Source organism: Pelophylax lessonae (genome assembly GCF_965119305.1).
Source record: "Pelophylax lessonae genome assembly, chromosome: 3".
NCBI lineage: Eukaryota > Metazoa > Chordata > Amphibia > Anura > Ranidae > Pelophylax > Pelophylax lessonae.
In genome coordinates this window covers 3,680,258-3,697,156 of record NC_138770.1, presented here as the reverse complement: position 1 = coordinate 3,697,156, position 16,899 = coordinate 3,680,258, and the positions used below count along the sequence as shown (strand labels likewise).

At 43.0% G+C, this 16,899-nt stretch overlaps 4 protein-coding genes across 4 annotated transcripts in view; 2 read left to right on the top strand and 2 right to left on the bottom strand.

The window, feature by feature from the left end:
- Positions 1-4,604, bottom strand: part of LOC309548697 (uncharacterized protein) — a 371,895-nt gene extending 367,291 nt beyond the window's left edge. The window contains exons 1-2 of the mRNA XM_082248656.1: positions 4,547-4,604; positions 4,281-4,422 (exon numbers count right to left, since the gene is read on the bottom strand). Of these exons, the coding sequence (XP_082104782.1) occupies positions 4,281-4,344 (64 nt within the window). The 5' untranslated portion in view covers positions 4,345-4,422; positions 4,547-4,604. The remainder of the gene's footprint in view (positions 1-4,280; positions 4,423-4,546) is intronic.
- The window catches only part of LOC309549117 (uncharacterized protein), a 4,285,597-nt gene that overhangs the window by 1,187,124 nt on the left and 3,081,574 nt on the right, over positions 1-16,899 (bottom strand). The window contains 4 exon segments of the mRNA XM_082249155.1: positions 8,582-8,679; positions 8,916-9,054; positions 9,183-9,280; positions 9,397-9,467. Coding sequence (XP_082105281.1) covers positions 8,582-8,679; positions 8,916-9,054; positions 9,183-9,280; positions 9,397-9,467 — 406 coding nt within the window.
- LOC309549120 (uncharacterized protein) overlaps positions 1-16,899 on the top strand; it is a gene marked incomplete at its 3' end in the record, with an annotated part of 1,495,124 nt that overhangs the window by 1,051,410 nt on the left and 426,815 nt on the right. The gene's annotated exons all lie outside the window — the stretch shown is intronic.
- The window catches only part of LOC309549128 (gastrula zinc finger protein XlCGF53.1-like), a 437,528-nt gene that overhangs the window by 346,854 nt on the left and 73,775 nt on the right, over positions 1-16,899 (top strand). The gene's annotated exons all lie outside the window — the stretch shown is intronic.

Sequence of the window (16,899 nt, the reverse complement as noted above, 5' to 3'; positions counted from 1 at the left end):
TTCAACGTCCTGTGGCGTCTAACTCTTTGGTTAGTACCTTTGTTCAAGGGGTGCGACATCTGGTCCCTCCTAGGAGGGAACCTTTACCTCCTTGGGACTTGAATCTTGTTCTGTCCGTGCTACAACATGCTCCCTTTGAACAGATCAGGAAGATCTAGTTGTCCATGTTGTCCAAGAAAGTCGCTTTTTTGGTGGCGATCACTTCGGCTCGCAGGGTTTCGGAGCTGGCAGCTTTGTCCTGCAAGTCTCCGTATCTGGTCCTTCATCTGGATAAGGTGGTCTTACGACCTAACCCTTCTTTTCTTCCGAAGAGGGTTTCGGATTTTCACATCAATGAGGATATTGTCCTGCCTTCGCTCTGCGCGAAGCCCAAACATCCGAAGGAGGTGGAGCTGCATTCCTTGGATGTTGTTCGGGCGATTAGGGTTTACCTGAAATCGACTGAATCTTTCCGCAAGTCGGATTCCTTGTTTGTCCTTCCTGAGGGACCTCGGATGGGCTTGGCTGCATCGGCCTCTACCATTGCCAAATGGATCAGACAGACTGTGGAACAGGCCTATGCTTTGAAGGGGAGAGTTCCCCCTGTGCCTGTGAAGGCGCACTCTACGAGATCTCTGAGTACGTCTTGGGCCTGTCGTCATGGGGCTTCTGTGGCCCAGGTGTGTAAGGCGGCGACTTGGTCGTCCGTTCACACCTTCACAAAATTCTACAGAGTGGATGTTCAGGCATCGGCAGATGCTTCCTTTGGCCGCAAGGTTCTTAGTGCGGCAGTTCCTTAGAGCCTCTTGTATGGGCTTCTTGGCTGTTTGGGATACATGTTGTTATCCCTAGGTTATTTGTTTTCCTGGGATTTTTTGCTTCTGTTGAGCAAGTTTTTTCTTCTGTTGCCCAGAGGGTTTCCTTCCTTTGGTAAGGTTCCTTTCTCTGCTGTGGAGACGGCGTTGCCTTGGGCGTGGCTGCGTTTCCCACCCCTCATGTTTGCACTGCTTTGGGACGTCCCCATTGTGACAAATATGAAGAGGGCGGCGACTGTCGGAGGACGTAAGAGAAAACTGAATTTTTGTAAAATCTTACCTGTAAATTTCCTTTCTCTGAGTCCTCCGACAGTCGCCGCCCCCGCCCCTCTTTTGGGGTTGAATGTACTCTCTACTGCTATTCCACTGAAACTGGAGTATGGATACAGGAAGTAGGAGGGTATTGACTGAGGGGACCACCCCCTGGGGGTGGGATGTGTTAAAACTTTTATATTAACATATTCTGTTGCCTAGCTACTCCTTCGGAGCAAAGTCTAATACCCCATTGTGACGAATATGAAGAGGGCGGCGACTGTCGGAGGACTCAGAGAAAGGAATTTTACAGGTAAGATTTTACAAAAATTCCGTTATTTCAAATACCCCACCTAAACATTTGATATCTTTATTCTATACATGGTTGACAGAGGAACAAGAAGGCCATCAGTTACCATTTATACGTCAATGGGAACGCGAACTGGCAGTATCTCTGACTCCCAGACAGGTAAATAAAATTTTGGCTACAGTTTATAAGTCTTCAATGAATAGTAAAACTCAGGAAACGGGATATAAAATACTCCCCAGGTGGTATAGAGTCCCGGAGGTGTTGCATAAAATGGATGAGAACAGTTCGGAAAGATGTTGGCGTTGTGGATCGGAGGAAGGGACCATGTTGCATATTTTTTGGTCATGTCCTTCCATAGAGGTGTTTGGACAAAAATTGCTTTAGTTATTAAACAGTTAACTGCGGAAGAGGTTCAAGGGGACCCTGCTCTATGTCTACTTCATCTTACGAAAAGCTCTTAAAAAAGATACAGAAAATCACTGACACTTAAGCCCCGTACACACGTACCGATTGTCGGCCGTAAATATTCGGCCGCCGACTGATCGGCCGATTGTAGGCTTGTTAGTATGATGCCTCCGACAGGCGACAGCGCATTTTTGGCCGACCAGAATCTGTCGTGCAGACTTTAAAATATTTGTTGGCCGTCACCAGAACGGCCGATTGTTCGCCAGTCAGTACAGATTTCGGCCGACAGACAGCAGATTAGCAAGACTGGGCATGCTCAGAAAAGAAAAAAGACAAGGAAAGTTAACGATCACATGACATCACTTCTGCAGTCGGCTGTTGTTGGCCGACAAAATTCGTGTGCAGTCTTCTGCAGTTTTCAACAGACACGACAGCCCTGGACAAAAGACGGCCGATCGTTCGGCCAACGATCAGTACGTGTGTACGGGGCTTTAGACTTTTGAATGCTGCAAAGGCATGTATACCTGCTTTGTGGAGACAAACCCAGCTGCCGACCCTGGAGCTATGGTACTCTAAAGTAAAAGAGATCCATAAGATGGAGGAACTTACATCCTCTTTGAAAAACACAGAGGAAGAGACCAGAGTTTGATGGTTGCCATGGGCGCATTTTATTGGCTCGGCAACAATATAAGAATTATTGTCTGGATTCCCCCCTCTCCCCCCCGCTTCCTCCCTCTCTCTCCATGGTACCTCCTTTTTTTTTTCCGGGGGATTGCTATGCTGGGGATTCGATTATTCACAATATTGATTTATACTTTGCAAAGTCTCTATGAGTTTAATAGGGGTCTGTGCCCCTTCTTTCCCACGTTTTTTTTTTTTTGGGCTGGATTCATGCGCAATTTTTTCACGTTTCTCAAGTGATATAGAGGTTGCTTTTGGTTTATTTATCATCACCCCATTGAGGGGGTAGATGAATATTAGGTGGGTGGCACGTATGCACATTAGTGCTTTGCACATAGATATACACTAGATAAACATGAGTATCAACATTGTTTACTCAATGTTTTGGGAGAATGATTTAGGGGCATGCTTCCCTCCCCCTTCTTCATTTTTCCATTTTTTTTTTGGGTGATTGGGAGCAGATACCATAATGATCTAATATGTGTTGGCATTTCTGTGCCCTAAACATTTCCTTTTGCCTTGTTAGTCTGTTTTGTATATGTATAAAAATCAATAAAAATTTTCAAATTTAAAAAAAAATTGTTCTGCATGGCTGTCATCCCAGAAGGAAGCCTCTTCTAAAGATGATGCACAAGAGAGCCCACAAACAGTTTGCTGAAGACAAGCAGACTTAGGACATGGATTACTGGAACCATCTCCTGTGCTCTGATGAGACCAAGATAAACTTATTTGGGTCAGATGGTGTGAAGCGTGTGTGGCGGCAACCAGGTGAGGAGTACAAAGACAGTGTGTCTTCCTACAGTCAAGCATGGTGGTGGGAGTGTCATGGTCTGGGGCTGCATGAGTGCTGCCGGCACTGGGGAGTTACAGTTCATTGAGGAAACCATGAATGCCAACATGTACTGTGACATACTGAAGCAGAGCATGATCCCCTCCCTTCGGAGACTGGGCTGCAGGGCAATATTCCAGCATAACGACACCAAACACACCTCCAAGATGACCACTGCCTTACTAAAGAAGCTGAGGGTAAAGGTGATGGACTGGACAAGCATGTCTCCAGACCTAAACCCTATTCAGCATCTGTGGGGCATCCTCAAATGGAAGATGGAGGAGCGCAAGGTCTCTAACATCCACCAGCTCCGTGATGTCGTCATGGAGGAGGGGAAGAGGACTCCAGTGGCAACCTGTGAAGCTCTGGTGAACTCCATGCCCAAGAGGGGAAAATAATGGTGGCCACACAAAATATTGACACTTTGGGCCAAATTTGGACATTTTCACTTAGGGGTGTACTCACTTTTGTTGCCAGCGGTTTAGACATTAATGGCTGTGTGTTGAGTTATTTAGAGGGGACAGCAAATTTACACTGTTATACAAGCTGTACACTCACTACTTTACATTGTAGCAAAGTGTCATTTCTTCAGTGTTGTCACATGAAAAGATAGAATAAACTATTTACAAAAAGTTGAGGGGTGTACTTACTTTTGTGAAATACTGTATATAGCAGTGGGTAGAGGGGAGAGAGCAGAAGTCTGTAATGTACAACATAGAGTATATAGCGCAGGGGTCAGGAGTATATTGGTAATATAATATTGGTATTCAGTAATCAGTGGTGGATTACATGTATTTATGTCGTATCAGCAGGGAGCATTGATAGTTTCAAAAAACTGTTAGATGGACACCTTAAAGACCACAACATACAGGGGTATACAATGTACGGCTAAAAGCAAACACACACACACATCATAGGTTGAACTGGATGGACTGATGTCTTTTTTCAACCTCACTAACTATGTAACTATGTAACTATGTCATGTATGTATTTAGTGTTAATGACCCACCTGTGCTGATCTCTGTAGGAGTGTCCTCCTCTATAAATGTCCCCGTTATTCCATCCTTCTCCATAGACTGCTGATCATCCCTCACATATCTCTCTTCTTCTTCTGCTTTAATCTCAAATTCTATATCGATTGGATCTCCACTCTAAACCAAGAAAATTAGAGCGAATATCATCTGAAAGTTATAAGCTTTAATATTGTGATAATATAAAAACAAAAAAACACATCCTCTCCAGAAGTCCATGTTCTAGATGCTCCAATTCACCAACCTTGTAACATTGAGGGATGGTGTGACCTTCCTGTGTGGAATCCCGGGAATACAGAGGATGGGGACTAGGGATGATCGAACTTTTGAAAAGTTCGGTTCGACCAGAACACCCGAACTTCACGAAAGTTCGGTTCGGATTTCAGAACCCCATTGAAATCAATGGGACCCGAACTTCTGTAATCAAAAAACACCATTTTTAAGCCCTAAAACCCAATAAATGCCCCTAAAAAGTGCCTAGGGTTCTGGGTCATGCCCCAGGGACTATTAATCACACAAAAAAAAGTTCTTAAAAATTGTCATTTTTGATAAAAAAGCCAATTATTGAAAAATTAAAAAAAAAAAAAAAAAAGAGATTTTTTTGATTTTTACTTTGGATTTAGTATCTGGGGGGTCTAAAAGGTGTGCATGTGAAGTTTCAGCTCTGTAGCATGTCCAGAACCATGAAAAAAAAAAAGATAATTTTTCAGTAGAACAGGGATGTGGTTCGGGAGCCTCCTTTAACTTTAACACCTATATGATCTTTTTTTCTGGTTCTGGACATGCTACAGAGCTGAAACTTCACAGGTACACCTTTTAGACCCCCCAGACACAAAATCACACAAAAAAAGTTCTTAAAAATTGTCATTTTTGATAAAAAAGCCAATTATTGAAAAATTAAAAAAAAAAAAAAAAAAAGAGATTTTTTGATTTTTACTTTGGATTTAGTATCTGGGGGGTCTAAAAGGTGTACCTGTGAAGTTTCAGCTCTGTAGCATGTCCAGAACCAGAAAAAAAAGATCGTTTGTATTAGAAAACTTTAAGCACAGGAATATGGCTTCTCTGCTGTAACACCTTGCCGGTTTAATAGCAGGCATTTTTTTGGGTTCTTTGCAGTCAGGAAAAACATCTGAACTTGTGTATAGTAGTACTGTGCACAAGTTCTGATGTTTTGCCTGCCTCCAAAATTCCCCAAAAAATGCCAGCAAAAACACACCTGGGCATTTTTTTTTTTTGACGCTAGCGTTTTTTTTTGGCATTTTTTGGGGTTCTTTTGAGGCAGGCAAAACATCTGAACATGTGTATAGGGGGGATATATAGACATATATGTCTGAATATATACCCCTAGACATATATAGGTGTGATAGTAGCAGAAATAAATGCTTGCGCTAATGAAATCATTTACAGTAATATATTTCTGCTACTATCACACCTATATATGTCTCGGGGTATATATTCAGACATATATGCCTATATATACACCCTATACACATGTTCAGATGTTTTGCCTGCCTCAAAAGAACCCCAAAAAATGCCAAAAAAAACGCTAGCGTCAAAAAAAAAATGCCCAGGTGTGTTTTTGCTGGCATTTTTTGGGGGGTTTTGGAGGCAGGCAAAACATCAGAACTTGTGCACAGTACCACTATACACAAGTTCAGATGTTTTTCCTGACTGCAAAGAACCAAAAAAAATGCCTGCTATTAAACCGGCAAGGTGTTACAGCAGAGAAGCCATATTCCTGTGCTTAAAGTTTTCTAATACAAACGATCTTTTTTTTTCTGGTTCTGGACATGCTACAGACCTGAAACTTCACATGCACACCTTTTAGACCCCCCAGATACTAAATCCAAAGTAAAAATCAAAAAATCTCTTTTTTTTTTTTTTTTTTTTTTTTTTTAATTTTTCAATAATTGGCTTTTTTATCAAAAATGACAATTTTTAAGAACTTTTTTTGTGTGATTTTGTGTCTGGGGGGTCTAAAAGGTGTACCTGTGAAGTTTCAGCTCTGTAGCATGTCCAGAACCCCAAAAAAAGATCATATAAGTGTAAAAGAGGGGTCCCACCATCCCTGCTCTACTGAAAAATTATCTTTTTTTCTGGTTCTGGACATGCTACAGAGCTGAAACTTCACAGGTACACTTTTTAGACCCCCCAGACACTAAATCCAAAAAAAGTCATGCCTGCCTCCAAAAATGCCCGATAAATGCAAGAAAAAGCGCCGTAGAGAAGCCGTATTCCTGTTCTAATAAAAATTATAAGAAAATGCTAATTTTTGGGGGGTTCTGGACATGCTACAGAGCTGAAACTTCACATGTACACTTTTTAGACCCCCCAGATACTAAATCCAAAGTAAAAATCAAAAAATCTCTTTTTTTTTTTTTTTTTTTTTTTTTTTTAATTTTTCAATAATTGGCTTTTTTATCAAAAATGACAATTTTTAAGAACTTTTTTTTGTGTGATTTTGTGTCTGGGGGGTCTAAAAGGTGTACCTGTGAAGTTTAAGCTCTGTAGCATGTCCAGAACCATAAAAAAAAAGATCGTTTGTATTAGAAAACTTTAAGCACAGGAATATGGCTTCTCTGCTGTAACACCTTGCCGGTTTAATAGCAGGCATTTTTTTGGGTTCTTTGCAGTCAGGAAAAACATCTGAACTTGTGTATAGTGGTACTGTGCACAAGTTCTGATGTTTTGCCTGCCTCCAAAACCCCCCAAAAAATGCCAGCAAAAACACACCTGGGCATTTTTTTTTTGACGCTAGCGTTTTTTTTGGCATTTTTTGGGGTTCTTTTGAGGCAGGCAAAACATCTGAACTTGTGTATAGTGGTACTGTGCACAAGTTCTGATGTTTTGCCTGCCTCCAAAACCCCCCAAAAAATGCCAGCAAAAACACACCTGGGCATTTTTTTTTAACGCTAGCGTTTTTTTTGGCATTTTTTGGGGTTCTTTTGAGGCAGGCAAAACATCTGAACTTGTGTATAGTGGTACTGTGCACAAGTTCTGATGTTTTGCCTGCCTCCAAAACCCCCCAAAAAATGCCAGCAAAAACACACCTGGGCATTTTTTTTTTTGACACTAGCGTTTTTTTGGCATTTTTTGGGGTTCTTTTGAGGCAGGCAAAACATCTGAACATGTGTATAGGGGGTATATATAGGCATATATGTCTGAATATATACCCCTAGACATATATAGGTGTGATAGTAGCAGAAATATATTACTGTAAATGATTTCATTAGCGCAAGCATTTATTTCTGCTACTATCACACCTATATATGTCTAGGGGTATATATTCAGACATATATGTCTATATATACCCCCTATACACATATTCAGATGTCATGTCTGACATCAAACATGTCCTCAAAAAAGCACTGGCAGTGGCAGCCCCTGCAGCATTAAAAAATGCTTGCTGGTGAGAAGCCACATTCCTGTCCCGAAGCAGAGAAATGATCATTTCTCTATAGCGGTCACCCTGCTATGGAAGGGTTTTGTCACCCTGCCATAGCAGTCACTGTCAGTTAACCCTACACTACACTACGGTCCCCTGACACTTAACACTTTCCCTACAGAAACTAAATTTTTGAAGCTAACTTAAGTGTAAAGGAGCACTCTAACTACACTAGATATCCCTTTCCTCACACTAAAAATAGCTAAATGACACTTTTAAAGTAAAATTAACAGAACTGCTTCCACTCTCTTCCATGTCCATTATAACAATGCTGGGAATATGGCGGGGGCGATCTTATATACTGGGGGGCGTATTCACTAATGATTGGTCTAGGGACCCCCTAGTCACTCCAATCACATTCCTAGCATTCTTCTGCCCCCTCAATTGGCTTTTGCTAATGGTTCTGGTCCAATCACGGGCTTTTAAAGCCCATTTCCTGAAGCATTGCATTTTGGGCGGTTCTGGTTGCCGAATTCCGAACTTTTTGGGCAAAAAGTTCTAAATTCGGCCGAACCTCGAACACCCAATGTTCGGGCCGAACCGATGGTGGACCCGAACCGTTCGATCATCCCTAATGGGGACATCTCTCTGGTGGGTTTCTGTAGCTGGATGACTCCACCATGGTGTCCTGATACAGATCTTTGTGTTCCTTTAGAAACTCTGACTCCTCCATCACCCCATCCTCATCATCCTCCTCTTTTATCTCTTCTTTAACCTCAACTTTAGAATCTCTCAGGTTTCCACTCTGAATATATAATAAAAATGACATCAATGGTAACAATGCAGATAATGTACAGATCCTAATGATACTATCAGTGATTGTTCCTCATCTACCTGATGATGGTGAGGGATGGTGTGACCTTCCTGTGTGGAATCCCGGGAATACAGAGGACGGGGACATCTCTCTGGTGGGTTCCCATTACTGGATCCATCTGTAGGAAACACACACACTGACTGAATACATTGTTTCTATGTGTTTATCAGATGATGGGGGATCTAGGTGGATCCTCCGTACTGCTCTCTCCTTTACAATAAAGTCTCCTCTTACCCGGTGATGTGAGGGGCGGCTGATTCTCCATCATGATGTCTTTGTAGAAGTGGATCTACAGATCCTCAAACATCAATCCATATACCCAAACAGTTTTTGTATTTAGTGGCCATCACTCACCTGTGCTGATGTCTGGAGAAGATTCCTCCTCTTTAACTTTGTCCATCATCCCAACCTCTTCCCTGAACTGCTGATCACCCCTCACATACGTCTCTTCTTCCTCTTTAACCTCATCTTTTATATCCATAAGGTTTTCATTCTAAACAAACACAAAATAGCAGGGAAATTTTCTTTAAAATGTGAGCACAAATAACCTTATACCTTAAAGTGGAATATATTTTCATATACTCAGATCACTTTTACGATCTTGATTTAATCTTCACCTACCTGATGATGGTGAGGGATGGTGTGATCTTCCTGTGTGGAATCCCGGGAATACAGAGGATGGGGACATCTCTCTGGTGGGTTCCCATTACTGGATCCATCTGTAGGAAACACACACACTGACTGAATACATTGTTTCTATGTGTTTATCAGATGATGGGGGATCTAGGTGGATCCTCCGTACTGCTCTCTCCTTTACAATAAAGTCTCCTCTTACCCGGTGATGTGAGGGGCGGCTGATTCTCCATCATGACGTCCTTGTAGAAATCCTTGTGTCCTTCTAAGAATCTTCTGAGAATCGGGCCAGGTCTGTGTTTTATTAATAGGGATAAGAGTGATGTCATGTGACCTCCCAGAATCCTCCTCACCTCTTCAGTCAGGTCTGTGTTTTATTAATAGAGATAAGAGTGATGTCATGTGACCTCCCAGAATCCTCCTCACCTCTTCGGTCAGGTCTGTGTTTTATTAATAGGGATAAGAGTGATGTCATGTGACCTCCCAGAATCCTCCTCACCTCTTCGGTCAGGTCTGTGTTTTATTAATAGAGATAAGAGTGATGTCATGTGACCTCCCAGAATCCTCCTCACCTCACCTCTCTGGTCAGGTCTGTGTTTTATTAATAGGGATAAGAGTGATGTCATGTGACCTCCCAGAATCCTCCTCACCTCTTCGGTCAGGTCTGTGTTTTATTAATAGGGATAAGGCAGGAGGTTAAACAATACATTGAGGAAATTACAGGTGTAGATATTACTAATGACCCGTAGGTTTGCTTATTTTACAAAATTGGTAAATCAAAAAAAACTGTATAAAAGCACGATAGTCCCAACTTATTGAACGCAGCTAAGGGGACAATTCCAAAAAATTGGCTAAAACTTAAAAAGTCTTACAATTAGAGATTGGTATAAAAGAGTTGAATATACAATATGGAATACATGGGAAGCAGACAGGAAGACCAGACGCAGAGTTTCTCAAACAAGTGGGTTAAGTGGGCAGAGTTCAAGAAAACGAGTAAATATTTAGAAATCTGGACGGATTAGAGTATGAGGGTGGAATATGGGTAGAATAAGAAGAAAGGGAGGTGGTAAAATAGACGACTAGATGAGTATTACCGAGTGGAATGGGAAGTGGGAGGGATCTGGGGAGAAGGGTTTCTGGGTAAGGGTTTTAGTAAGATTATAAAAATGTATTTGTATTTTCTGTTTTTGAAAATTGATAAGAATCCTCCTCACCTCTCCGGTCAGGTCTGTGTTTTATTAATAGAGATAAGAGTGATGTCATGTGACCTCCCAGAATCCTCCTCACCTCTCCGGTCAGGTCTGTGTTTTATTAATAGAGATAAGAGTGATGTCATGTGACCTCCCAGAATCCTCCTCACCTCTCCAGTCAGGTCTGTGTTTTATTAATAGAGATAAGAGTGATGTCATGTGACCTCCCAGAATCCTCCTCACCTCTCCGGTCAGGTCTGTGTTTTATTAATAGAGATAAGAGTGATGTCATGTGACCTCCCAGAATCCTGCCCACCTCTCCGGTCAGGTCTGTGTTTTATTAATAGAGATAAGAGTGATGTCATGTGACCTCCCAGAATCCTTCTATGCCTTCCATCCTCTGCACTATTTTTTGATGTGATCGTAACTTGAATAAAAGTTTTGGACTGCTTTTGCAAGATCCTTGGTGTGCTGGCCAATATGTATTTACTTGTAACTAATCCAGTTGCCGACTGGTGATCGCTTCAGCACCCAACATACACGAGCCTACAAACCAGGAAGGTGTGCGATAGGAATATGAACTATATATACTCCCAGAATCCTCCTCACCTCTCTGGTCAGGTCTGTGTTTTATTAATAGAAAAAAAAGTGATGTCATGTGACCTCCCAGAATCCCCCTCACCTCTCCAGTCAGGTCTGTGCTTTATTAATAAGAGTGATGTCATGTGATCTCCCAGAATCCTCCTCACCTCTCCGGTCAGGTCTATGTTTTATTAATAGAGATAAGAGTGATGTCATGTGATCTCCCAGAATCCTTCTATGCCTTCCATCCTCTGTGAGCCATGTACATCCTCTTTGTGCCATCCTCTGTGTGCCATGTACATAATCTGTGTGCCATCCTCTGTGTGCCATGGACATCCCCTGTGTGCCACCCTCTGTGTGCCATGTACATCCTCTGTGTGTCATTTACATCCTCTGTGTGCCATCCTCTGTGTGCCATGTACATCCTATGTGTGTCATCCTCTGTGAGCCATGTACATCCTCTGTGTGCCATGTACATCTTCTGTCTGTGCCATCCTTTACCTGCCATGTACATCCTCTGTGTGCCATCCTATACTTGCCATGTACATCTTCTGTCTTTGCCATCCTTTACCTGCCATGTACATCCTCTGTGTGCCATCCTATACTTGCCATGTACATCCTCTGTGTGCCATCCTATACTTGCCATGTACATCTTCTGTCTGTGCCATCCTTTACCTGCCATGTACATCCTCTGTGTGCCATCCTATACTTGCCATGTACATCCTCTGTGTGCCATCCTATACTTGCCATGTACATCCTCTGTGTGCCATCCTTTACCTGCCATGTACATCCTTTGTGTGCCATCCTATACTTGCCATGTACATCCTCTGTCTGTGCCATCCTATACCTGCCATGTACATCCTCTGTCTGTGCCATCCTTTACCTGCCATGTACATCCTCTGTGTGCCATCCTATACTTGCCATGTACATCCTCTGTGCGCCAGCCTATACCTGCCATGTACATCCTCTGTCTGTGCCATCCTTTACCTGCCATGTACATCCTCTGTGTGCCATCCTATACTTGCAATGTACATCCTCTGTGTGCCAGCCTATACCTGCCATATACATCCTCTGTCGGTGCCATCCTTTACCTGCCATGTACATCCTCTGTGTGCCATCCTATACTTGCAATGTACATCCTCTGTGTGCCAGCCTATACCTGCCATATACATCCTCTGTCTGTGCCATCCTTTACCTGCCATGTACATCCTCTGTGTGCCATCCTATACTTGCAATGTACATCCTCTGTGTGCCAGCCTATACCTGCCATATACATCCTCTGTCTGTGCCATCCTTTACCTGCCATGTACATCCTCTGTGTGCCATGTACATCCTCTATGTGCCATCCTCTGTGTGCCATGTACGTCCTTTGTATGCCATCCTCGGTGTGCCAGCCTATACCTGCCATATACATCCTCTGTCTGTGCCATCCTTTACCTGCCATGTACATCCTCTGTGTGCCATGTACATCCTCTATGTGCCATCCTCTGTGTGCCATGTACATCCTTTGTATGCCATCCTCTGTGTGCCATCCTCTGTGTGCTATCCTATATCTGTCCTGTACATCCTTATATTGTCCAAACGTTGTGTTAATGTTTAAACACTGATTTTGTTGGAGGTACCAATAAATATTGCCTTATCGATAATTTGCATTTTTATTCTTGTGGGTGATTGTGTAGGCGGGGCCCCAGTGCACTGCATTGCTTCGGGGGCCTACAAGGCTCTTAAGATGACACTGACTATCTATATGGAGACTACACAATATACAGACTTCTGGTCTATGTGGAATTGGAGTGCTGTAAGCATTTCCTGCCGGCTCTCAGAATATGGAACTCTGCTTTGTTTAGAGCAGTCAGAAGAATGATTGGTGGGGTCTCACCTTGTTAGATCTGTCCATATATCCTCCAATCAGATTGTTTCTACTTCCCGACAATGAAGAGACCTGAAAATAGTTCTAGAAAGGTGAAGAGTCCAATCACAGAAGATTCTGGAAGATAAAACCTGGAACCACGGCACCAAGAGAGTCCAACTTCTTCTACTGTATGAAGATGGAATGTGTGTGAATAAAAAGTTAATCTGAATCTACTTACAATGGTTTAATAAAGCAGGAAGAGGAGGAGGGGGAGGGGGATGTCTTCTACTTCCTCTATCGGAGTCTGCTCTGCCTTCAGTCACTTCTTACACAACTCATTGCTCGGAGCTTCCAACTTCCTCTTTATATACAGAGATCAGAACAAGTCTAATCCTTCCTCAGGCTGGGTGTATGGGGGGGGGGGGGGGGATTTGGAACAATATGATTGGAGGATTTTTGAGGGGTTAATATATTGGTATTCAGAGGAATTAGAAAAGCCTAAAAATGTATTTTATTTAGATTTCCAATAAAACCTCATTATATAAGAATGAAAAGACGCTCCATCAGAAACACTCCTCAGACTTTGATGTGATAATCCATCGTCTCCATGTATACATCCCCCATACACAGACTGTCTGCTGGGATTCCTAATCTTGGGAGACCTAAACCACCGGTTATCTACCACAGATTCCACCAACAGATTGTACAGACAGACGATGGACGGACCTCCACCTTTCACAGAAGATTTCTCTTCTTCAGACTGAGATGGAGGATCTACAGTTCTATAACTCCTGATTAGAGTTGGGCGAATGGTTTGGCCCGAACATGAGTTTGGGCCTAACATTGTTTGTTCATTTGTTCGACGAACACCCGAATTGTTGGGGCATTTGACCATTTGTTCGGCCCGCCGAATGACCACAATACACTGCGCCACCGCACAGTGCTTTGGAAGCCCTGATTGGTTGAATCAATAAAAGAAAAAAACATTTCATTGGTCATGGGACTTTAAATGAGGCAGGTCACTTGATGAAGTACACACAACTGACAATTTATAAAAAATTGATCATTGTTGGACATTCCATGATTACAAAAATAAAAAGTATATAAAGTAAATCAATCTTCAATTATAACAGATACATGTGTAGCCGGGTCGCACGGCTAGTATTGTTCCCATTGTTATTATTATTAAAGTTCTGCAAGACAGTGACTTTGGCATTATGGGAGATGTAGTCTGGGAGGAGCCAGGATCATAGACTACTGAGACAGAGGGATCCTTCTCCCAGGGAGCAACAGGATGCACGGAGCTTGCTGCAAGTGGCTATATAAAGGGAGGTGGGACTTTGCTTCGCTCTCTTGCCTCGAGGACAGCACGCTGGAAAGAAGGGGAAGAGCTGCTGCGGATCGCAGGGACTTAGACCGAGGCCTAGTGGCGGACACCGGAGTGAAGCCAGCGATGGCGTGGCCGAGCGGGAGGTTGCTGACAGGCAGACGGAGACGCTGATGAGAGCGGGGCCTGGTCACAGAGGGAAGCGGATCTCCCGGTTTGGGTGAGAGACATCCAGTACCTACATCTCTCTTACACTACAGACCTAGACTTATTCTGGGAAGGGCAAACAGATTGTGTACTTTGATTAAGGCTATACTGACACTCAATCAAACCACTGGACACTGCAGATACAAATATACTGCGAGGTGGGTGAACCAGGCCTTAAGCCCTTAATTCAGTTCAAGGCTGTTAACCTGTTGTGACTCACAGGATAAACTGCACTTGCCTCTCTGTGGATTACAACTGCTATTACCTTTGGGAATATTGTTCGACCTCCCTTCCTTTGTTGGATTACAAATACTTTCCTTGGATTGTGGGATTCCTTGCCGGTGAAGATAAGTGAGGCCTCACTCTCCAGGAGACGCTTGCAATTCATCTTAAAGGAGGTCCCTGTTAGAATACAGAGTGCACTCTGCTAGTTGATGTTATATCATTATACTGTTTACTTTGCATTTAAGTTATTGAGTATAGTAACTTTTATCTGCCGTCACTCTCTAACCACATTCGTTAGTTAAAGCATTGTTAACTGTTGCTGAACACAATCCTCTTAGCATACATACACATTTAGTTGTGTATGTATGTGTGGCCTGTGTTCTGGATCTGCTGAGCTTAAAGGCCTAAATCCTTGGTTGAGAATTCTCTCCTCTGCAACAATTGTGTTATTTTGTTTGAATACTTTGATTTTACTTCAAAAGCCAAAAGAGCAGTAAATTGTTTATTCACTGCAACCTTTGTGGTCTCCATTATTTACCATGACAGAACTGATAGTGTCAGATGGGTTGGAGCAGGTTCAGGGTGTAAGAGGTGACGAGGACGCCCATGCAACAAGCCACCCCCAAGGGGGCAGGGCTACACATGTATTAAAAGGAGCTGCCATATACAGGGTTCATACTTAGATGGAACAAAATTCATATTATGATGGTACATAGTTACATAGTTAGTGAGGTTTAAAAAAGACATCAGTCCATCCAGTTCAACCCATGATGTGTGTGTGTGTTTGCTGTTAACCGTACATTGTATACCCCTGTATGTTGTGGTCTCTAAGGTGCCCATCTAATAGTTTTATGAATCTATCAATGCTCCCTGCTGATACCACTGTTTGCGGAAGAGAATTCCACATCCTTACTGCTCTCACAGTGAAGATCCCCCTGCGTATTTTAAGGTTAAACCGCCTTTCCTCTAGTTTTAGTGAGAGGCCACGTGTCTTATTGTATTCCCTTTCTCTGAATAGGTTTTTCCATATGCTAGGGTCGCCAGTACAGTATTTGTACATTGATATCATATCCCCCCTCAATCGTCTCTTCTCCAGAGAGAATAGGTTCAGTGCTTGTAGTCTTTCCTCATAGCTGATGTCCTCCATTCCCCTAATTATTTTTGTTGCCCTTCTCTGGACATAATAGTATATACAGTACATAAGGGGATACAGTATATCGCAATTATACAGATTAGTATATAGCAATGTTTCTTAACCTCCTGTCCTCAGGACCCACTAGCAGGCCAGATTTTAAGTATTACCTTGGGGAGATGCAGACTAGATTACTGCAATCACTGAGCATCAAATGATATCACCTGCGATGTATTTCAGTTTTCTTTCAAACCTGGCCTGTTAGTGTGCCCTGAGGACCGAAGTTGAGAAACACTGCGTATATAGTATGGCATAGCAAACAAAATATCTTGGCATCCATAGGACTCAATGCATTTGGTGGATCCCTGTCCACTTCATCAGGAGTTTGATGCAAAGAAGATATCTAGAAATGTAGGTAGGTGTTATACGAGAAAAATCCCATATGTCTCAGGGGGTATAGATGACTCCCAAAAAAAGGAATAACATGAGCCTAGAGAGAGGGAGTGACAATGACAGACAGGAGACTAGCAGTCATGTTCCCACAGCTGCAGCATACTGCCAAGTTTGCTCCAGTGACGAGGAGGGAGGAGATGATGAGGTCACTGTCTGTACTTGGGTGCCTGACCGGATAGAGGAGGAAAGTGAGGGGAGGAGGAGGTGCAACTCCAATGAGGCAGGATGTGCTCCAGGGGCCGCCATAGGAGAAGCCAACCTATTACGTCACAGCATAGAGCTCCACAGGTGCAGGGTGCTGCAAACTCCTCGCAGACTTCAAAAAGTTCATTAGTGTGGGGTTTTTTTCAGCACATGTGCAGTAGACCGCAGCGTTGCTGTTTGTAACATCTGTCTGAAGCGGATCAAGCATGGCCAGAACACCAGCCGCTTAGGCATCACATGCTTGACAAGGCATATGACGACCTGCCATGCAGTTCGTTGGCAACAGCACCTGAAAGAGCCACAAGGTCAAAACAAGCATACATCACCTTGCTCCTCAACTGTGATCTCTAACCCTACTATACCTCATGACTTCTCAAATACCAGCATTGAGAGGGATGATGGTATAGCAATGAGTGCCACAGAGACTTGCACCCAATCTGCTAGCAGTACACAACTGCTTGATTTGAGCAGCAGGCAAATTTCACTACCCCAGTTGCTGAACCATAGAAAGAAATACTGTCCCAACCATCTAC